The sequence below is a fragment of the Theobroma cacao genome, chromosome 3, assembly GCF_000208745.1.
Source record: "Theobroma cacao cultivar B97-61/B2 chromosome 3, Criollo_cocoa_genome_V2, whole genome shotgun sequence".
Taxonomy (NCBI): Eukaryota; Viridiplantae; Streptophyta; class Magnoliopsida; order Malvales; family Malvaceae; genus Theobroma; species Theobroma cacao.
In genome coordinates this window covers 35,230,518-35,254,756 of record NC_030852.1, presented here as the reverse complement: position 1 = coordinate 35,254,756, position 24,239 = coordinate 35,230,518, and the positions used below count along the sequence as shown (strand labels likewise).

General features: G+C 34.4%; 3 protein-coding genes and 1 pseudogene across 4 annotated transcripts; 1 reads left to right on the top strand and 3 right to left on the bottom strand.

Moving 5' to 3' along the window:
* On the bottom strand, positions 7,269 to 9,882 carry LOC18606746 (protein ABIL3). 2 transcript variants are annotated; one of them, XM_018118275.1, is made up of 11 exons: positions 9,855 to 9,882; positions 9,665 to 9,733; positions 9,367 to 9,483; positions 9,106 to 9,188; positions 8,871 to 9,021; positions 8,606 to 8,705; positions 8,370 to 8,465; positions 8,241 to 8,283; positions 8,053 to 8,141; positions 7,860 to 7,957; positions 7,269 to 7,678 (listed from the first exon to the last, which is right to left on the bottom strand). In XM_018118275.1, exons 3-11 carry the CDS (start codon positions 9,460 to 9,462, stop codon positions 7,508 to 7,510), a joined length of 927 nt encoding a protein of 308 aa, XP_017973764.1. In that variant the 5' UTR covers positions 9,463 to 9,483; positions 9,665 to 9,733; positions 9,855 to 9,882; the 3' UTR covers positions 7,269 to 7,507. The 2 variants fall into 2 exon arrangements, with proteins under 2 accessions (XP_017973764.1, XP_017973763.1); XM_018118274.1 differs by lacking the exons at positions 9,665 to 9,733; positions 9,855 to 9,882 and having other exon boundaries at positions 9,367 to 9,652.
* Positions 10,995 to 12,416, top strand: LOC18606745 (30S ribosomal protein S6 alpha, chloroplastic). The gene is made up of 2 exons (XM_018118276.1): positions 10,995 to 11,512; positions 11,930 to 12,416. Exons 1-2 carry the CDS (start codon positions 11,129 to 11,131, stop codon positions 12,167 to 12,169), a joined length of 624 nt encoding a protein of 207 aa, XP_017973765.1. The 5' UTR covers positions 10,995 to 11,128; the 3' UTR covers positions 12,170 to 12,416.
* On the bottom strand, positions 12,987 to 16,883 carry LOC18606744 (annotated as a pseudogene).
* On the bottom strand, positions 18,935 to 23,027 carry LOC18606743 (cellulose synthase-like protein G3). The gene is made up of 6 exons (XM_018118446.1): positions 22,349 to 23,027; positions 20,892 to 21,041; positions 20,641 to 20,766; positions 20,090 to 20,536; positions 19,651 to 19,998; positions 18,935 to 19,554 (listed from the first exon to the last, which is right to left on the bottom strand). The coding sequence occupies exons 1-6, from the start codon at positions 22,958 to 22,960 to the stop codon at positions 19,003 to 19,005; spliced, it is 2,235 nt and encodes a 744-aa protein (XP_017973935.1). The 5' UTR covers positions 22,961 to 23,027; the 3' UTR covers positions 18,935 to 19,002.

The window sequence follows — 24,239 nt, the reverse complement described above, 5'->3', positions numbered from 1 at the left end:
CCTCCTTTTGTCTTCTTCTAATCTTCCCCCACTTCTCTTACTTTTTCCTTGTTTTATTATTTTTTGTCTATTTGTTTAATCATTTATTTATGACTTACATGACCATTCCCACTGTGTATGATTTGTGTCTTGTGGATCAATGTTGGATAAAACCTTATTCAAATCACCCTTCCAATGATTTTTGCTTTGGCTAATAATTTACATGACTAGAAGAAAGAAAATAAAGAGGCAAGTAATAAGATTTTATTAACATAATGTCCGATATAGTTTTTGAATTATTCAAAGATATTAAAATACTTTTTTTATTTTTTATTATATTTAATTAATTTTATATATTTTTATTTAAAATTAAATAAACTCTTATAATTAATTAAAATATTATTTATTATTTTATATCTATAATGTTAATATGTCACATAATATAAAATAAAAAATAATGTTTTGATTAAGATAATTATTAATTATAAAATTTTATTTAATTAAAAAATAAAAATATAAAAGAGTGATTTGATTGAACACAAAACAAAGAAGAATGATGTATGCTTTATGAAAAGGAAGACGGGGAGGAAACTTCATGACGCATCCCGGTTTCTCCTCCCATTGCAATGTATGAAAATTTCTTGCATCGTAAAGCTTTTGCTAAATGCGGAAAGTTTCATGCAAAAGAATACAAACTTTCTCAATCTATCCAGCGGCCTTTCCATCTCTTTTTGGAAAGTTTTCGCCCCGGAACCCTAACAAACTTAAACAAAGTGATTAACGACTCAGCCTAAAAAAAAAAAGAAAGTTAGGGTTAATGCGGCATTGTCACAAATTAACAATTAACGAAATGCTAATCTAATCGTCTTTGATTAGCCAAGTCCACTGAAAATCTTACATCACTGCTTGTGTTTAATTTATGGCAGCAATGACGAATCCATTGGGATTGGGAAAAGGAAAACCAATTGTGGAGATTGCTTTAACATGATGATTACCATGGAGTTTCCAACTAAAATTTACCTGTGATTAGCACTTAATCTATGTTTAATTAAGATCTGGGATGCATGCACCGAGGCCCCACGATCATAGGAACGGACAATGCTACCCCTAACAACATTTCTATTCTTTGGGGAGGAATTGGATAATTTTGGCGGTCAAAGTGGTGGCAAATTGGAGAAAAGGGGTGCCTTAATCATGGCCATTTAATTAATTTTTAGGATTAAAAAAAAAATTCTAGAACCCCTATAGAATGTTGATGCTGAAGAGAAGCCGAATTATGGATTTACAAAGATTTTAATTAGAGTTGTTTATTTGGATGGTATCAATCGAAAATGTTTATAAATGGATACGATGGGCCACTACTAAACATCAACAATTAATCTTTAATCAATCCTAACTTTGGAAGTTTAAGAGCTTATGATTTTTGGGTTAGAACTGGGGGCGGAGTTAGAGTATTTTTAAAGAAGATCAAAGAAAAAGAGATACGAAACAATTAAAGAAACTTTATATATAATTTAATTATTACTCATTTAAAAGATAAAATAAAATTCACAAGACATTTGACATATAAAAAAATACACATTAACGGTAATGATGGTATCTTATATATATATATATATATATGACTAAATTGAATTATAAAAAAAGTTTCTCTCACTCTATGCGGGTAAGTGTAGAAAATAAAATAATTTTTCAAACTTAAATAAATTGTCTTATTACTTTGTGTGTTATAACTCCCTTTTTAATTTCTATTTAACTCTTAAATTGCTAATTAATATATTGGGTTATTGATTGAACTATTAAGATATAATATGTTAAGATAGGCTATTAGGTTTGACTGTTAAGATATAATAAGTTATGATAAATTTAGATTTATATTAAAACTTAATGAGTTTGTATTTGTAGACTCACTTTTTTTAAAAAAAATTTGATAGGCTTAATATATTAGTTTAGAATTTATTTGCTGGGCTTAATTAGCAATATACTAACCATAATGACTCTAATTTTATCAAATAGTTTGAAGAATAAAAATAATTATTAACTAAAAAAATTATTTTGAGGGCCATTAAAAATATATATAATAAATAAAATTGTATTGAAAGAAATGCAATTATTTCATTTTATCAATTTGTATATATATCCTTGTTACTTAAAGTTTGATATACTAGAATTGGTTACTCTGAATAAAAAATGATATATCAATGAAATTTTAAATAACGATGTAACACTGTAATTTATATTTGAGAATTACATAATAATTTATTTATTTTTAAAGATTAAAATCTTATAAAATTTACATAATAGAAAAAAAAAAGAATATAACAAGTAGAATATAGAATCTACATATACATAATAAAAAAATAAAAAATATGATTAATGGTTTGTAGAAATTTGTAAAAGAAAATCTATAGATATTTAGAACATAGAAGTAAATAAAATAAAAATAAATAAATAATAATAATATAAATTATTTTTTTAAAATTAATTTGTCATATGAAATTATTTTGTTATTCTTTATTTATATTAATTGTTAAATAAAATTTTATTTTGGAAAGATTATTAAGAAAATTTATAAAAAAATTTAAAAAGTTTATATAGTATGTAAAATTTTTTTAAAATTTTGAGGGGCCATGAGGAGGCTTCACCTCTTGTTGAAACCTAGTTAAGAGGATAAGCATTAAGCTTTTGTCACACTAATGTAGTATTTGTTTAACCTTTTCCCCTTTTCCCTTCTAAGGGACCCTACTTAACAAATCAATTGAAAAGGAATCAGTGAATTCAAAAACACCCCTACTTAAAGTTATATTATAGATGTAAATAATATAGTAAAAATATAAATAAATTATTTTTTATTATTTTTATATTTTTATTTTAAATTAAATAAAAAATTATAATTTATTAATTAATTATTATTAATCAAAATATCACTTATTATGATAAAATGTGATGAAAATGTTACATTATTAATATCATTATATCACATCATCGTCACTTATAACATATCGATATATCACATTAACATTATATTATATAAAAAAATAAATAATATTTTGATTAATCAATCATTAATTATAATGATTTACTTGAGTAAAAATAAAAAATTATTTTTTAAATATTATATTAAAAATATTTTTCACAAATTTATTTATATAAAATTATCCCCTCCCTCCTTTTTCTTTATACGGGTATAAATAATATAGCAGAGATACCAAAGAAATGTAATCTGATTAGTACGAAGGGCCAATGGGGACTGGCATGCAGCATGGACCACAGCCTGCTAGCATAGAAATCACTTAAATTTCTATCCAGTTGATGTGACGGGAACAAGTTGTGATAAGTCAGGGAGCAGTGTGGGCGATGGGGAGAGGACTTTGGTTTCGGTTTTGCCTAAACCTAATTATTATGAGTTTGCTTGAGGCATCTCGAGATCGCCCTTGGATTACGTAAGGATCAGGTTTTTCACCCGGATGTGGCCTACGTTCTCTCTCTGTTCTGCACCACACCTTATTAGGACCTCTCTCCGTCACATTTTGCTGCCTGTCAACGTCAATCAAACTCATAAACACCGAAGGGTTTTGTGTACTTTCGACGGTAAATGTACATAGTACCATTACTCGTTAATTAAATTCGGATTTTTGTTTGAACGGCTTCTATTGTAATTTGCTGAGATGATTAAAAAATTTTGTTAAATCTTAAATGTTATTTTTAACTTTAAAAAATTTGAAAAGAAATGAATAGTTTGATTAACAATTATATTTTTTTTAAAATTTTTTAATTTAAATATCTAAAACACATGTTTAAATAAAAAAATCAAAATTTATTAATTATTAAATAATATTTAATACTACACCATCTGATCATGTAATATTGACATAAATATATCATATGACATATAATATATATAAAAGACACATGCATTTGATGTTTAAATATAAAGATATTAATGCGTGTACGGATGATGCGAAAACAATACACATGCCACAAGTAGGACTGTTTTTTCTTTGGAAAGCCTACCTTCACGAGTGAAAGCTAGCTTCCAGATCATTCATTTCGTATGAAGAAAATTGGGAAAGATGACAAAAAGGGGGTCGAGAATTCCAAATCATTGCAGTTTTCATATATATCTAAAACGAGAGGCAAATCTCAAATCAAAGTTCTATTGGGTGTAATAACATGTTTTTGCCTTTGCATTTGCAACTTCGATCACCAAGTCGCTTTCCAACACACAAGCAGAAAAGGACGGCTGCGTCCCCAGTTGTGAGCTCCCTCGGATACAAGGACACGATACAAAATGTAGACAACGACTAACGTGTGGGTATTGTGCTTGTCCTTTCTCTTTTCTAGTTTCTACTGAGTGGGCGAAAATAAATATTCACCCTCCCACTACTAATCCACTTGTCTCCTAGTTGCTGGTGTTTGTTTCAAGGTTTAACATTGTCCTTTGTCGAGGTTACACTTGCACCCCGAATAGAAACTTTTGTTGCATCACTTTGCATTGTTATTACCCACTCCAAGTTTTTTAACTTTTGGGTCGCTTCCAAAAGGTAATGAGGGGTACTTCTATTCTGATCCCTGCTCACTCCTCAAGTTCACCCGTCAAGCAATGAACAAATGAATTATTTTCTCTCCAATAACACATGTTTCTAATGGGATAGCTAACCAGATGCAAAGTGAAACTCTTTACTTCTAAGTTTATGGGATTGCTATATGGTGAAGAATATTGCATCAGATCTTTCCTTTAATTGGGAAGCTTAATTTATTCTTTTGAATACATTAGATTTATATATGGTAATTGATAGGATTTGACTAGTGGGGAGTCGAAGAATCTTGATAGGAAGGAATACATCTAGCAGGGGAAAATCTGGTGATGGCAGACAGATGATCTTCTATCACAGTCCTTGGTTTCAAGTTGAACAAAATCCCAAACCCCAGAAAGCTACATTTGGCCCTAAAAAAATGCCAACCCCATAAATATTCCATGATAATATACGGAATCAGAACTTCTCTTATATGCTCTTATAGCCTCCAGGGGAAGATCAGGATGTGAAAGGAACCATTCCAAAAGGACTTATTACATTATTTTCCATGACAAGATCAAGACTCAAGAGGGAAAAGGCTTGTGATGGCTCAAACATTCAACCAACTTATCCAATATGAGTATGAGATGAGAGGGGAATAGGGGAGAAATACTTTAAGGAAGGAGAAGAAGAAGTGCTCCAACTTGTCAGCGTCCACAAGCTTTTGATGCTTTGCTGGGAAATACTGGACTCTGAGTGGATCCTACTCATTTACTCCACTCACAGGAATTTTTTTGCTCTCCAATAACCCACATTCAAGTTTGTGCTCTCATCTCATAGAACAGGGAAAAGTTATGCTCTCGTCATTTTCGTGAAACTTAATCGCGTTTCGCAAATTCTATTTTAATTATTAGATTATTTGAAAATTTTAAATAAATTTTTATTTTTTATTATGTTTAATAAAAAAATTATATTTTTATTCTGAATCAAATAAACTCTTACGATTAATACTTGATTAATTATTGATAATTAAAATGTCCATGATAATTCTATATCACATTATGTTTATAATGAATGATATTTGACATGTTAATGTAACGAATAACACGGCCATATAGTATCTTTCACCTTTAATGTTAATACTATTTATGTATAAAATGATAATCTATATTTTGATTAATGACAATAAATAATTGTTAGTAACAAGAGTTTGATTAAACAATAATTTTTTTTTTCAAACATTACGTCTAAATATTAAAATCGATCATTAACGATAAAGAGTTTTTTATTTATTTTTGAAAATAGAATTTTCATTATTTGAGGGTGCCATAGCTTCCCTTGAAATTATAATAAAAATTCATACGATGGATGCCCTCTTTGTTGGATTTGTTTGATTCAAATACTCGAAATTCCAACAATAAATGAAAATAAAAACTCAACAGGGAAGGCAAAGAAAATAGTAATATATTTTAAACAGTGAACATCATAAAGATTAGTCGGCCTAAAAGAAAAAAGATGCAGTGACATACCTTTACTTAGTGGTTTGTAACTTTTATAGTAAAACAAAATCTCAAGTCAACCTTTATTGCTAAACTCTTAATCATTTTTTAATAGAGTAACAGAAAGCGACTTTCATATACGATGTTGTATTCTGACGATGCGACCAGATTTAAGTGCAATAACGGCGACCAGTCATAGCAGGCATGGATCATCGCAGTTCATAGCCCTATACTATAATTGCACCAAAGATTTTTCCCAAGAGTTTGTGGTCAACTTTTGCAGGTTTGAGATATGCGTGAGGCAATGGACTTGACAAGCTTAATTACAACTTGGGCTTGATTTTGATGAGCTAAAAAACTATTTGACTATGTTATGAAGCTCAGGTCAACGCATTTTTCTGATTTAAAATGAGGAATTACTAGTATAAATTCAAGTACATATACAGGAGGTCAGGTTGTGGTGATATCCACCAGGTCTACAAGGCGGAACAGGATCAGGTTTTGATGGGCAATGGATGGGTTGGGCTTTCAATGATTGGTTCCAGCCCTTGCCTGTAGCAATCCAATTCAGTGTCTTTTCCTAACTGGAACCAGCCGCCTTTTGATGCATATCCCAGGTGGTCCAAATTACTTGCTTTGATATCTAGGACTTTCGAGAAAGGACCATCATATTTACTTTTCACTAGCTTAATTTCCCCTTGGTGTTTCAGCTGTCACTGGTCACCATCCCTTCACTTCACCCCCGTCGAGTGCAGTTCCTATGAGTCTTAAGGTACGATTGTGGGGTATTTTGATTCAAGACAAGGATGGAAAGTCCTTAACAGAGCAGAATGGATGGCAGGCAAAAGGTATGGGAAGGTATCTAATGTGGTTTTGGCTTCCATTACTGCAAAGTCAAACCCCACTTTTGGATTTGAGCTTCAAAAATGTTATATTTCCATTGGTACAACGACCTTTTGTAAGCTTAACAAATCAAGTTATATCCAATCCACAGCAAAAAGAAATGCCTAGCACAATCTCCCTGGCAAAATCGGTTTAATCAGCAATCAATCCCCGTCGATGCAAACTAACTATGGCAGGAGAGCTAATATAAATCTAAAAATCAAGTGTCTGAGACAAGATATAAAAGATAAATAATACTATTACAGACAAATCCTTTTCAGGAAACCATGTCTGTTGGAGGGGGATGGGGAAGAGAAGAACAGCATCTTCAGGAAAGTGCAAGTGCAAAAATTGCAAGCACCAGCGCCACGAATGGCAACAAAAATCTAGATGTTTCTGAAGCTTATGTTGTACTAGTTTATAGATCAGAATTCTTTCAAAGAAGGCTCTATACAAAGAACTATTTCTTTTGTTTATGTCATTTCAGTTTGGGAGATACTTTAAATCTACAATGAATTTAAGGAGGTGAAAAATCAACAGTATATTTCCTTTTCCATTGCATAAGTTCTCTGATGAAGAATTACTAGTAACTAGTATATTATATGAATTCTTGAGTGTAACCTTTTCCTCTCAATTCTCATCCAAGAATTTGTACAATGTGGCATCCTTTTTGGGCTTGCGCAAGCTGAGCATAGCCTTGAAAAGACGTTTGCTTTTGCTAGAATATTGTTCCATATCTTTGGCCCTCTCTCTTTCACCCAGGGTGGACGAAGAAATAGTTCTTCGAGGCTCTGAAGGGTACTGTTCAAATCAAAGAAAATTGTCTCAGGATCAACTGATGTCCATTGTTTGCCAAACATCGCAAATGTTAAAAACGAGTATAATCGCACATCAACATGTTGTTGATGAGAAGAAATTGAATTTGAAATATGCAGACTCAGGAATAGTCCCATAGGCGAGTGATAAGTTCTTGGAGTCTTACCCGTCTTTTATCATTGCGATGGTTTGGAGAGGTTGATCTCTGCATAAGAGATCCAGAGCGTGGGAGTGGAAAGTAGCGGGGAGAGGTTGATGGATTCTCTAATTTCAAATAAACATAATTGTAATCAGCAAAATGCTTCCAACAGATTAGTGCAACAATTCAGACAGGGTTGAATCCATTGTACAAACATTACCTGCTCTTTGGTTCATTGATTTGCTTGTGAACAGAAGGGGTCGTTGTCTTGGCAAAGGTTGTGGAGAGCGTAAGACAAAGAATTCATCCCTACATCAGAATTCGGAAATTCGTCATGGTAATGCTAGGATTAGGAACATAGAAATTAATCCTTGTAATGAACAAAATACTGTCAGAATTCCAGATTACCCGACACACTCGGAAGGGGTCTCTGCTGCTATTGCTTGAATACCTGCAGGGTGCAAATACGATCATCATAACATCATCAGATATTTCTTGGTATTTAAGTCTGTCTCTGAACATGAAGATGAATGATACCAATTTTCTTGAACTGATGCAAGTCTAATCTAGCACACATGCTAGTTGGGTGGGATTTCAGGCTGGTCTGAGCAAAATCATTCAGGGTGTCCTCAACTGCAAGAGAAAATATGATTGATCAGATGATTTCGAACAAAATTTTCTGAATAGTGTTCCAGATTCACTCTTCTTGCAAGCAAATGCTGAAGAGTTGTAGAAAAATAAATAAAAAAATAAGCAGAGAAGAATATACTTGCCTGGAAAGATGTACCGCTTATGGTGCTCGGATGCCTCTAACACCAATGACTGCTGAGAAATGCCACCTAAGCTGACAAACTCTTGGCATGTTCGCAGTCTCTAACATCCCATCCGCCAAAAAGAACAATGTGAAAAAGGGAAATCAATAGGAGTTTTTGAAAGATTTAAATTCCTCTAGTAGTCTTCATTTTGAAACCTTCAAGGCCAGATTTTTTAGATAAATCCTTAGCATTTGCATATAGAAAGAGAACCCTGAGAAGGTACCTGTTCGAGGCAAGACAAACGAAGCTGCATTCCACAAATTCCACCCATCTTTTCATCCAAAAAATTGTTAACTTTGTATGCTACAGAACCCAAGTGGTCCACAGTATTGACCAAAGCTTTAATGGCATAATCTTTCAAAGTCTCCTCCACTCTGCTCATGTCAAAGAGAAATAAGAGGGGACGATGTTCTAATCTCTTCTTTCTCGTTATCATAACTTTTAAGTGCATGACTTACATTTGTTTCTGCTCTTCTTTGGAGTAGGCTAACTCAAAATGTTCCGCTGCAGAATACAACTGTTTCCTCAGACTCTTCAAATCCTAAAATATTCAGGTGGTGAAAGAGTTAAACAGAGCGTATTCATCTTTATTTACAGCATAATTCTAATGGACATGTCCAAGCATCATTGTTTGTAGCCCTTAAGATGATTCCTACTAAATGACATAATCATAACTGGCAATGAAACTGAACAGCAACAAGAAGGTCAGAACAATTCACCTTAAGAGTATCTGAAAAAAGCAAGCTCTGCTGCATTAAGAGTTCATCACGGTGGGAAGATTCTTGAGGAACAGAAACTGAAGTGGTGGAAGTCATATTTTCCTCGATAGTGGAAACCTGGGTTTTCTCGGGTGTCCAAGTAATCAAAACCAAAAGGTCATTGAAAAACTCTACATAGTTAATCATCAATCCATAGAAACCCATCCAAAATGTCAAAAAGACTTGGAAAACTACACAAAATGGGACAATTAAGTGACAAGAATAAGCACTGAGAGAGTCTGAGAGAAAGAGGATTCACCTGGTTTTCTCTTGTTCTCAAAAAAAATGGCACTGCAAACTCCAAATCCTCCCTTTCAAGATCTCCTCTCTACACAAAATGTCCAAGATGTTTTAAAGGACTGACAGACCGTTTCCTGACTTTCCACTAAAAACAAGAGTAGAGAGTGAAATCACTTTAGACAAAAAGCAAAAGAAGGTGGTGAAATTACTTGAGACAGGGCTCCAAAAGATATGTAGCAGTAGTATTTTGGTTTAAATGTTTGCCATAAAATAAATAATTATTGGAAGGGGACAAAGATGAATAAGACCGTGATAATAAGGCGGGGAAATCTCAACGTTCATATTGGCAGTGTTATAAGCTTAGGCAACTCCTCTGAAAGCAACATACCAACAATCTATAACCTTTTTTATCAGGTGCAAAGATGACTTGACTTCCCTATCTTTTCTTTAAGAAAAAAAAATATAATCAGCCAAATATCGGCCATGTGGTGTTTGATTAATTTCCAATTTGGTACCCCACTAATTGACGGGGAAAAAAAGGGATAGGAAATTATGTCCTATTCCATATATATCTCTTTTATGGGGCAGAAACTGATAGAAATAATGAACAACCTTTCCTGATGAATTTCAGAATTTAATTGGATTGATGGAGTTGGTAGATTGCAAGTAAATGCCAATGAACAGATTCAATATCAGTTATCTCATTTCAGAAGTAACCCTTTAATTTGGTGTATAAATCTCAACACTGCAACAATGGTGGTGGTTTTAAAGATTCACCTGTGAGGTTTAATTGCAATGATGAGCAGTGACTTAGCTCAAATTTTATTATTGCTATCAACTATCTATTTATTTTTGTGGGTGCTTTTTCTGTTCCTCGTTGTTCTTTTTAGTTGTGCAATAAATTTGGTGCTTCGGACTTCATTTTCCTGTCAATAACCATCCCCCATCCGCCAGAAAAGACATTGACAGGTTTTGTACTTTATCATAATTAACGCTTGTGAAGACCTTTCTGTGTAATTCATTGATGCAAATTTTCGAAGTTGTTGAAGGTAAGCATAGTCTTGATCTCCCATCGAAACGTCTCATGATTTGCCCTGGACGGAGGGGCAATTAAGTTGAGTTTTGGAACCCCAACTGTTTCATTGTCATGGTTGGGGAAAAAGCAGGAAAGGGGTGGGAAAACAGGACATCAAAGGGTTGAACAAATGTTGCCCTTGACCTGTTCCAGACGCAGGGAGGCCATGGGATGCTGGAAAATTCATTATCCTACAGTTGAATGTTCCAACTCCATGAACCAAAGTGATGGATAAGGAAAAGGTGCTAGCCCAAGAGGCTCAAGCCCAAGAAAACAAAACAGGGTAGGAGCCAGTCCACTACCCCCTGTCCTAATGTCTGTGATGAGCCTACCCTCCTTATCCGTGCCCTTTTTATTCTTTCACTCATCACTGAAACTCCAGCCGAGCTCACATCAGATAGAGAGCCAATGGCATCCCCGACCTCTTCTCTAACCAAATCCCCGTTTTGTCCCCAACATCTCACCCAATTCCCGCCTTTGCCCTTCCTCTCCTTCACTCACAGCCTAAAACCAATCCCAAAAAAGTCAAAGTCCCTGACTTCCCTCAAAAGAGGCAACTTCACAACCGTAACCGTCAAAGCCCGGACTTTGGACTTCTCCGGTTCATTCTTCGAGGGCGGGTTCGGTTCGGACGATGACCCTCCTTCCCAACCCGGGTCCGGTATAACCGCCTTGGAAGATAAAGAGGAACCTCAATGCCCACCGGGGCTACGACAGTACGAGACAATGATGGTTTTAAGACCCGACATGTCTGAAGACGAAAGGCTCGCTCTTACCCAGAAGTACGAGGAGGTAATGCCTTGTAAAAATTTGCCTTTTCTTTTATTTGTTGCAAAATCTTTGTTTGCTTGCTGAGAAAATGTAGGAAAAGGAAAGAACTTTGTTTCGTTGAGGATTGAGAATTGTGTGGACTGTAATGGTACATTTGGAACTGTTGTGAAGCTAAAGTATTAAGCCTCTTAGATTGAAGCAAATTGTATGCAATTAAGTAAAAAAAAAGAAGAAGTGAGTTTGGTACATTTTTGTAAAACTTTTCCTTTTAATTTCATTTATATATTGGAGATTGGAGAGGAGTTAAATGCATTTTTGTTATCTATAATTAGAAGCAGGCCATTTCTTGTCTATAGTTAGAAGAGAAAGGGTTGGTGACACTTGACATGTTATTGCAAGTTTGTTCTAAAGCTTTTCCTGATGGGGGTCGTCTTGCAGCTTCTTGTCGCTGGGGGGGGCATGTATGTGGAGGTATTTAACAGAGGGGTCGTCCCACTAGCCTACAGCATTAAGAAGAAAAATAAAGCTGGGGAAACTAACACTTACTTGGATGGCATTTACCTCCTCTTTACGTACTTTATGAAACCGGAGTCTATGGCAACTCTTGAGGTGGCCCTGAATACAGATGATGATGTTATTCGATCATCCAGCTTCAAGGTAAGAAAGAGGAAGTTTTAGTTCGGTATGTATGCTCTCTGTATCTTTGAGAGGAAGATGATTAGGAAAGAAAGAGCTCTATCAACTTTGTGATGTAATTTGTTAATGGATCTTTTTTGTTCCTTGAATATTGGAGTTTGCTTGCTTTTTGTAAAATTTTATGGATCAATCACAACAGAAAGTAAATATGCAAATTGCTAGACTGAGGTGTAAACAATTACTGGGAATTTCTAATCTACTTGGAGGCATATTGAGCAAACTTATTCAACCTTTTTTGCAATTTGATGGATTGGCTGTTTGAGGTGCTTGAATGCATGGCATTCTTCCCAACCAAACTGTCTTAGTGAACTTAAAGTGAGTCTAGGAAATTCTAGCATTTTTGGCTCATATAATAGTGCGTGATACTAAATACTAATATTAGCTATACTGCGCATTGTTTATTTAGCAATGTTAAAGAGTTGCATACAATAATGGGCTAATGAGAATGATCGAGCTTGTCGGAGCTCTATTGGCAATTTAGAACAGAGCTTGAAGAAAGTTATCTTGAGGTGGAATTTGTGCTAAGAAGTTATTTGCAGCATATTGACAGAGGAAATAGCTTCCTTGGAGTTGTTAAATAGTCTCAACTTGTGTCAATCAGCCATGCATTGCATTTCCTCTTGCTCATTTTGTTTGAAAGTGCCCGTTCCCCAGAAAATATATAACCAATTGCTGTAGCTGCCCAACAATTGCCTTAGAACACTAAAAATTCCATCTCAGGCAGAAGAAAAGCTCAAAAGAGTACAATAATTAAAGGAGAAGCAAAAATGTAAAGGCTCCTAAGTACTGTCTACTGTCATCACTTTAAAATAATGGAAGTTGCAGTATAAAGAGCACCTGCAAGAAATGTTGCAATGATGGTAATTTTGGCAGGCATTTTTCCTTTGTCACTCCTCAAGGCCATGGCTTCATAAATTGGGAAGCAATTTACAACACACCCTGCCAGTAACATCTGCAGAAGTAGACCTTTCTCAGTGCTGCCGCTGATAACTAAAATTGTTCCCCAGATGAATGAGAATAAGTTGATTATTGCTGCCATTGTTGGTGGCACAAACAATGGGGATGGGACTCCAAACTCGAACATCCCTTGGCAATATCTTTTGTTTTGTTCATCATCGACCGCTTTGTTGATCACAATGAAACCGTAAGTAGATAAGCCTATGGACTTAAGAAAGTACTCTGCTGCACCAAGCGAGAAACTCCAAAGCTTCCTGATCATCCACATTCTCTGAGCATTCCACCACTTTCGGAAAGTTGCTCCCTCCAGGACATATTCAAGGAAGTCTTGTCCATAAGCACCGAGGAGAAGCAAAAGGTATAAGAAAAACCATGGTTCTGAGATCTGCAACATGAATTTCCTCTCCTATTAGTGGAAGTTTTGGACAATATTTGAAAATTTTGAATCAATAATATTCATGTCACAATCCGTTTAACGTTGAAAGTTCAGAAAATGAAAGCAACTACAGCAACAATGAGTGCATACGCATACCTCTGGAAAGACAGAGACCCCATTGGGGAGAGCTAATTGAGGAAGGCATAGATGGTCACTGGAATGGACAAAAGGGGCCAGAATGCATAGTGAGAATAGCCTAAGCCCATGAGGAGGCCCATCGAAAGCGTCCCAAAGGTTATGGGAGAATATTCGGACGAGCCTATTTCAAGTAGGCCTACGGACCAACGTTGCATTGACCTAGCACATCAACGAGGTTGATTGGTATATTCCCCAGAAATGCAGCCCTCTCAGGATTGCAACATATGGACCTCCATCCATCACATTGCAACCGGTAACCTGTGTAGAAGTCCTCAACCAATGATCCATATCCAAACCCCATCTGCAAGTTTTCTTTCATCATTTACATCAGTGTTTTCTACAGGTGAAAGAGCTTGGTGTGCTCCTTAATTTTCAAATAGCAAGATACTCCTATTCAGTAGGCTTACCTTGGATCCCCATTTCGTCTGGTTCTCATAATTGCAACTTGCTACATGGTGTGCTAATGGCAAAATGTCCAGATATTTAATGGGTTTGTTCACAACATGGTCTGGGCTGAGTTCAAGGATTTCTGTTTTAACAGGAGCTGATGGATGCTCGCCGACGGAAGAAGGTTCCAGTCCCACAATAATATGGTCCCCTAACCCCCATCAAAACCAATAGGATGTATCTCGGCAAGATGTTTATACTCGCAGCCGTAGGTATCATTTTTATTTATACCAGGAAACCGCTGGGGAAATTGAATGAACCCCAAATTCGGTTCAATTGCGGGGTCACACAAATAGCATAGCACCCTGAGAGGTGTTTGGGGATCATTTGAATACATGTCACAGTCTTGGGTTAAGATTATTGGGGCATTGGTCATGACCGTCGATACACGAAGCTTCCACATAAGGAAAAAGTTCGGATAAAAAAATTGTATTAAGAAGAAGAGATAACTGTTAATTGGAGACATTATAAGCTGATCGGTAGCATACCAGAACATTTAGAGCACCAGCTTTGAAATGGTGCGGTGAAGTCTTACTTTTCTGCCTGGGGACAAAGATGAGATTTGGCAGGAAATGGGCAGTGATGTCTTTGTCTTTGCTGCTGTCTAACAGGACCTGCTCATATAATCTTGTCAATATGTAACTTGGAAAAGGGGAAGTTAACAAAGCTCAAAGCCTGAATGCAAACCTGAATGACAGTAGGGTGATCTTGGGGGGTAAACCCACCAGTCCATTTGTTAAAAGCTTCACGTTCTTCATCATTGGAGATGTAAATCTCACTAACTTCTCCTCTGTTGACAACATTTTCTACTCTCACCTTCATGTTTTCATATATTTCCTGGCACATCATTAAGATCCAAATTGTTATTACTAACTATTATTCAAGTACACAAGGAATTAATTATAAATGAATATAATTAACTTGAAAGTGAAATCTTAGTTTAAGAAAGAACTTCCATTAGCAGATATATTTCATATTAGTACAAATTAATAAATATATGTATGACAGGATTGATAAGATAACTTTTTAATTTATACTAATACGCATTTATTAATTTGTTTATTTATTGATCTATAAACTTTTAATAAAAAATTATCAAAAGTTAATTTGATTAATTAGTCCGCATATATCGATTTAGTCCTAATAAGATAACAAAATGAGTATTGTTTTATAATTGAATTTAAATAGTAAATATTTTCACTATCTAAATTCTATTCGAACTTAATAATTTTATTATTTAAAATTCTACTCAAATCGATAATAAAATATCTTAATTTTAATTTTATTTAATCATATCAAATAATATAAGATGTCCAGGGTAGATGCAAAAGATTCGAAAGACTTTTATCATACATATACCGACAGACAAGAAGAGACAGAAAGATGACATAAACTTTAAATAGTTGTCGCTTGCACTGCCAATGTTGACGTTTGCATTTATCTAGGGCAATTTATATATATATATATATATAAATATATATAATATTAATAATATTTAATAATATTATTACTCTATTTAAAATAATAAATTAAATTTATTATTTATATTTAAATGGATATAATTTTATTTTTTTAATTTTTAATTTGATTTAAAATAATAAAAAATTAAAAGGTTTGTTAGAATAGTTTTTAGTTTCTCATAGATTTTTTTAAAACTTTAACTTTTCATTAATCTTGAATTAAATTAAAAATTAAAATGATTAAATTACACCCCTTCAAATTTTGAGCTATTGTTGAAAGTGGTTTTACCTTCATGTTTTCTGCCTCAGAAATGCAAGAATGGCCTGACGCAAAATAAACATCCGGGTTCCTGTCCATAATGTTATTCTCCCTAGTGAATGGTAACCAGTAACTTGCAAACTTAGTAGCCTCCATGAAAGCAAAGAGAGTCAAAGCTGATCCTTCATCATCCGATACATAGATCGAAATCTTCTCTGTTGGATAATCATAAGCCATCAACGACAAAGTTGTGTTCACCACACTCAGTGGCGGCTCCTTGTGAGGGTCAACCGTGCATATTACTAAATAATTACGAAACAGATATGAATTTCATATCTCGTATTAGGATAGATGGTGGTACTACTGGGCTATTTTAAAAAATAGCCTTCAAGGATGATATGTTCTTAAAAATAATTTTTTTTATAATTTTAATAAGTTAGATAAAATTATTCTTTATGAAATCTCTTTATATCAAGTGTATATGATGCTACACATTATGCACATACCCTTACATGTCATGTATAAAAACATGTTACATGTCATGTTACATACTATGTACATGATGTTGCAGGTCATGCACATGATGTTGTACACCATGTTGAAAAGTGTTATTGATTCACACTAAGTGCAAAAAGATGTTGCATGTTATGGTTAATGAAACTTCCTTATATCAAGTGCACATGATGTTACACGTTATGCACATGACATTATACATCATGTGTAAAAACATAATATACTCTATATTACACACCATGTACATGATGTTACACGTCATGCACATAATGTTATACACCATGTTGAAAAGTGTTATTCTTACATGTCATGGTTAATGAAACCCCTTTATATCAAGTGCACATGACGTTACACATTATACACATGATGTTACATGTTATGCATACGACGTTACATGTCATGTACAAAGACATGTTACACTCTATATTACACACCATGCACATGATGTTATATACCATTTTGAAAAGTGTTATTGTTATACGCCATGGTTAATGAAACCTTTTTATATCAAGTGCACATGACGTTACATGTTATGCACATAACGTTACATGTCATGTACAAATACATGTTACACACCATACACATGATGTTATACACCATGTTGAAAAGTGTTATTGTTACATGCCATGTGCAAAAGCATGTTATATATCATGGTTAATGAAACCTCTTTATATCAAGTGCACATGACATTACGCGTTATGCACATGACGTTACAAGTTATGTACAAAAACATGTTACACTCCATGTTATACACTTTACACATAATGTTACACGTCATGTACATCATGATATACACCATGTTAAAAAGTGTTATTGTAACAGGTCATATGCAAAAACATATTTGCACGCCATAGATAATGAAACCTCCTTATATCAAATGCACATGACGTTACATATTATGCACATGACGTTGTACACCGTGTACAAAAATATGTTAAACTCTATGTTACACACAATGCACATGATGTTATACAACATGTTGAAAAGTATTATTATTACATATCATATGCCAAAACATGTTACACATCATGGTTACTGAAACCTCCTTATATCAAGTGCACATAACGTTACATGCCAAGTACAAAGACATGTTACACTCTATGTTACACACAATGCACATGATGTTACACGTCATGTACATCATATTATACACCATATTGAAAAGTGTTATTGTTACATACCATGTGCAAAAACATGTTACACGCCATGATTAATGAAACCTTTTTATATCAAGTGCACATGACGTTACACGTCATATATACAAATATATTACATTCCATGTTACACGTCATGCATATGATGTAACACGTCATACACATGATGTTATACATCATGTTGAAAAATGTTATTGTTATACGTTATGGGTAAAAACATATTACACGTTATAGTTAAAAAAAGTTATTACACATTATAATGAAAAAAAATATTATTGTTACATGTTATGTACAATAACATGTCACACATTATGTTAAAAAAAATGTTGGTGCTACACGTTATGTTAAAAAATATTATTATTACATGTCATGTTTAAAAAAAAATTGTTACATTTTAATACTTAAAATATTGTTGTTACTTACGAACCAAAACTTCAAATCCTTTCAACTCTTTTCATTTCTTTTTGTTTGTTTTTTTTTTACGATTTGGTACCAATTGAAATGTTTCTAAAATATTTTCATAAATCAAAACATAATTTTTCTTATTTAAAACACCTATTTCAACTAAAAATCGAAAAAAATTTTCTTTAAAATATTGGGTTTATAAATTTCAAATTCTTGAGTTTATTAGTATCTAGATCCCGAATTGATTCAATTAAAAACTATTTCAAATATTTGTGATCATTTCTACCATTTTAATTTTATCCAAAACACCTAAAAATCAAATTTCCTAAGTAGTCACCCACCACAAGCACATCAAAACCATTGCTCAGCGTATTGAAAGCACGAGAGAGAAAAATCGAGAACACATGAATATTGAAGAGAGAAATTAATAAAATTAGAAAGAGATGGATGGTCAGAGAGAGAAATGGAAACAAAGAGATGACAATAGAGAGAAATTGTGATGAATGATTTAATTTATTTGAAATAATTTCAAAAATCTTTCTGTCAAGTTATGACTAAACATGACTTAAAACAATTAATTTTATTTTAATGATTATTTTTAAAATTAAGTTATAAAAATGGTCGTTTTTCACGATTTTCTCTAATTAACCTAGTATATCAATGATATCTGCTTGCTGACTTTCTAAATTGATGAGATATATCTCACCTAAATGATTACTAGGAAATGAAAAGAAAAAAGAGAGTATCTCAATAGCGTGTCCATGTCAACCACTTTGCGAATTGCACTGTTCAATGGCTGTATATCTCAAGGTGGAGCTAGACATTAATGATGAGAAATAAGAGACAACACATGCTTTTTGGGCTACTAGCAAATGAAAGCAAGATGAAAGTGAAAGACATGAGCAACTAGATAAATGGTTACCTTCAATCTTTTTTTTTTTTAAATATTATCATATAAAACAAAGATTAGAGGAGAAATATACAACAAAGGTTCTAATTATTTGATCCCGAAAAGAAAGAAGAAGAAGAAGCTAGCCTAATTAGAGTTATTGCTTGAGAATGAGATAAACGAAAATATAAAGAGCCACAGATAGAAATGTTGAGATGATCGTAATTTGGGTGGGCATTTTTCCTTTGTCACTCCTCAAGGCAATGGCTCCATAAATTGGCAGGCAATTCAAAACAATGAACCCTGCTAATACCATCTGTAAAACAAGGCCTTCCTTGTTGCTGTCATTATCCCAAAACTCTGTCAATCCCCATGCGAATGAGAATAAGTTGATTATTGCTGCCATTGTCAATGGCACAAACAAGGGGGAGGGGACTCCGAACTCAAAGATGCCTTGACCGTATCTCTTGCTTTGTTCATCATCAAGCACTTTGCTTGTTAGGCTAAAACCATAAGTGGAAATCCCTAAGGACTTGAGCAGGTACTCAACTGAACCGAACAAGAAACATGAAAGCCCCCTTATCATCCACATCCTTTGAGCATTCCACCACATTCGGATAGTGCCTCCGGCTAGAACAAAGTCAAGGAAATCTTGCCCATAAGCGCCGAGGAAAAGAAAAACATATAAGAAACACCATGGTTCTGATACCTACAACACGATTTGTTTTTCTTTCTTACATTTCTGATTTCAATAAATAGATTGAATTCAAATAAATAATCATATACAGTTCATCAATGCTCATACCTTTGGGAAGATGCTGACTTTGTTGAGCAAAGTTAGCTGGGGGAGGAAAGAATAGAGGGTGATCGGGATGCATAAAATAGGCCAGAATCCATAGTGAGAATAAGCTAATCCCATCAAAAGGCCCATAGAACGAGAACCAAAGGTGAGAGTGTTATATTTGGAAAAGGTCACTTCTAAAAGGCCGATGCACCATCTCTTGCATTGACTAAGTAAATTTAAAAGGGTAATTGGCACATCCCCTAAAAATGCAGCCCTTTCAGGATGGCAGAATAAGCTCTTCCATCCTTCACATTGAAGTCGATATCCTGTGTAAAAGTCCTCAACCAAAGATCCATATCTAAACCCATTCTGCATACATATCAAGAAACAATCTTAACATATTGGTTGTAATTTAAAGCTTTTTGATAGACAGGTTCTGGAGAGTGACTAATGAGCTGACCTTGGAGCCCCAATGTTCGGTTTGGTTCTCATAGTCGCAACCTGCCACATTGTGTGCCAATGAAAAAATTTCCTGAGAATTAATGGGCTTGTCTACCACATGGTTTGGGCTGAGTTCAGGGATTTCCGGCGGCACCAAAGTTGATGGGCCACCAAAGAAAGCTCGTCGGCGAAAGAAACAGCCCGATCCGAAATTATCTGGACCCATTAGCCCATCAAAACCCATAGGGTTAATTTGGAACATGCGTTTATACTCAGAAGCATAAATGTCAGTTTGGTTAAGGCCACGAAATCGTTGGGGAAATTGAATATATGCCAATTTTGATTGAAATGCAGGGTCTGATAGATAACATAGCACCCGGAGAGGAGTTTGGGGATCATTCGAGTACATGTCACAATCTTGGGTCAAGATTAATGGCGCATTGGTCATAACAGCTGATACTCGTAACTTCCAAACATTCCAAATTTTAAAAGAGAATTAGAAAGCATAAAATAAAAACTAATCAATTAAATAAGATACCAGAATAAGTCGTTAGATCATTTAACCCATACCAGAACATTCAGAGCTCCAGCTTTAAAGTGATGAGGAGAAGTCTTACTTTTCTGTCTTGAAACATAAATGAGATTTGGCAAGAAATTGCCTGAAACGTCTCTATCTTTGGTCTTATCTAAGATAACCTGCTCACAGTTCATGTGCCACCAGTAAATTGACCTTGTCAAAGTAGGTACTAGCTAGTACTTTTATTTCTCGTAAATAATTTAATTTATGATTGATTATAACTCTAATCTTGAATGTAAATCACCTGAACGACAGCAGGATGATCCATATGAGTAAACCCGTCGGTCCATTTACTAAAAGCTTCTCGATATTCGTTATCTACAATGTATTCATCACTAATTTCCCCTTTATCAACAATGCGTTCTACCTTCACTTTCATAGTCTTGTACATCACCTGCAATAAGATAGTATCCAGACACGGTATTATCCTGAAGCATCTCAACATCACTCGAATGTTCCTAAATAAGAGAAAATTGCTGATGAATTGATTTTAGCATACCGAGAGCAAGTGGATATATAGTAATTTTGCTGATCCATAATTGCAACTTTATAAAAGATTGTGGCAATTATAAAAAAACACGGAAAAAAGGCTTATAGCAACATGCGGCCGCAAAGCCTAATTAATAAATATATAAAGCAACAAATATATATATATATATGTTTATAAATATTTATATATGTCTGTGTGTCATATTAGAAGCCAAAACAATAAATGCATCGACATCTGGGACTTGACTTATGCAAGCACAGAAGAAGCCTCGTGATCAAGCTCTATCTCTTTTGTTCTTCAAGAAATTAAGTTAGAATAAAAAGCTTTCAAAGATGTGCCTTGTTATCTATTTATTGTACAGTTGAAATGATGACTAACATTGTTACCGCCTTACTTGAGGTTTCTTTGGATTCATGCACAGGTTCATTAATTGTCTAGATACATATGGTTTAGGCGTCACGTTTAAGACAAATTCTAATCTTTTATTGGAGTGTTGAATTGACTAAAACAAATGATGTCCACTAAAATGATAACATGATAAAGTTAGTGGGTATGAAGGGCTGACTTATAAAGGTTTCTTTGTCTGAATATGACCGGATTGACGGACAAACAGCTGCCGTGACTAATCTAAATTATTGAGTTTTCTCGTCTATGGACCAAAGCTACAAATACGAGATAAGTTGCAATAAAGATCTGGATAGGGTTTTAGGTTTTGGGTTAAAGTTAATATATCTCTTTCTTACACACACAATATATATATATTAATCAAATTTATCACAAATCTGAACTACAAAGTAAAGACCATGATTGATAATTAATTATCTATTGCACCAATGGGCTCCTAGATTCCCTTTTCGTCTTCCAATAATTACTATAGTATAATATATTTAGCGTTAGCACCTTTAGAAAAACCATGATGAATATTCCAACACATTGATCATGGTAATATATTTTTATATAATTTGTTTAAAAAAGAAAACCAACCTGACCTTTTGTGTTTGTTGATATGGGAACTTAATTTGGATCAAACTTATTAGTCTATCAACTGTTATCATAAGTAAGTGAACACCCAAATTAAATTAATTATCAATATAATTTTGTATAAAATTACTTAGGCATGGAATTGAAAAGAGTCGTAACTTATGAAATTGGTTTTTTCAATTTGTTTAGAGAAAATACAGAAGAGAGTGCATGTTTGAGTGAATTAATACCTTAATCTTCTCAATCTCAGGGCTCCAGGAATGATAAGTAGATGCAAAATACACTTCAGGGCTCCTTTCCATCATATTATGCTCCCTGCAAAATGGTAACCAGTGACTGGCAAACTTAGCGGCCTCCATGAAAGCAAAGAGAGTGAAGGCTGATCCTCCATCGTCCGATACATAGACCGAAATCTTCTCTGTTGGATAATCATAAGCCATCAACGAGAGGGCTGTGTTCACCACATTCATCGGTGGCTCCTTGTACGGATCAGCCGTGCATATGAACACGTCCAACCCTGGGAAATCTTCTTCCTTGATGATTTTTCTGAGGTTTTCGGGAAACTCCTTGCGACGAATTGGGCACACTCGGAAAGCTTGTGCGCCGGTCCACATGAAGGCAAGAACGAGATCAGAAATGAGCAAGGAGAGGCTCAAAGAGAAAGAGAGTAAGCTGGTTGCTGAGTATATAAGTGTTTGTGCATGGCGATAAAGTAGAGCTATAATAGCAGAGGCGTAAACCACCGCAAAGAGGCGGTTCAAGGCCGTGCGCCTGAGAGGTTCAAACTTGTGAAGAGGAGGAGCATGGGCAGTGCGCCCTGCTATTAGACCTCGGCCGCCCATAGTTCTTGGCTATATCGATGGTGTAGACACTATTTTTATATGTTTTGTTTTCACATTTCATTTCATTTTATTTATTTTGTTTTGTTTTATTTTAGTTTTATGTTATTTATTCTATTAGTTATCTGAATCAAGCCCAGTACTCAACCATTAAAGGAAAGTCGGAATGAAAAACCCGGGCAACCAGTGAGGAAAAGCCCTACAACCTACAGCAAAAAAAAAACCTAGAAAACTAGACTAGAAATCTAGCAGCCGGCATAATCACAATCAAACAATAGTAAAAAAAATCAAAAAATATATATATAATATGGGAGAGGCAGGAGGTTAGTTTTTTTTGAGTTTTCGGTTTGGGTATTTTCTAGAGGGAAAAGGTTTGATTTTTTTAGGGAGATCTGGTCGGATAGCCGGCAAGGAGAGGGTTTGATCTTTTGGAGCCGGCAGAAAAGGAGAGAGCTCGATTTCTTTGGGCGGCGGTGAGGAGATCCGGTTTAGGCTAACGAAGAGGGAGAGCTGATTTGGGTAGCGGGCGGTGAGGGGATCTGGTGCAATTTGGCCGGCGTAAGGAGAGAGGGCGATTTTTGGGGGTTCGGCGGTGAAGAGTTGAGAGTTTGAAGGGAAAAATAGAAGCTTTTAGAGGGAAGGAGGAAGTAACCGGTTTATAGAGAGAGAAGAGAAAGGAGAACAGTGACGACAGGAAAGACAAATAGCTTATATAGTTAGAGTGAGGGTTCTTAAATGACGTCGCATGGTTGCCAAAGGAGCAGACCTTTCCCTTCCTTCCATAGGCGGCACACTTTGGGGGGCTGTAGAGAAGCAAATTTATTGGAGTGGGCCTTTGATTTTGGTTCAGCTTAGCCCAGAAGGTAAACTATTTATTATTTCCCTTGACTCTTTTGTGGTTTGGGTTGATTCATCTTAGTTGTCCTTAAGATTATTGTTTAATCATTTAGGGTTAGTTTTAGATTACTGTAGCATAATGTTTTAAAATCCTTAGATATTATTTTTAGATTTAAGAAAGTAATACAAATAGAGGGATATAAATATATATATAAATATAAATGATATAACAAAAGGTATATATAAGGAAGAGATAAATTTAAATGTAGGAGAATATTTACTTAAGGGTATTTAAACTTAGATAAATGAAGCATATATGCAAAACAAAAAATAAATTGCTTAATGAAATATTTTTACAATGATAGATTTAGAGAGATAAATAAAAAATATAAAAATAAAAATGAAGGAAATAAATGATAGGCTAACATATATATATATATATATA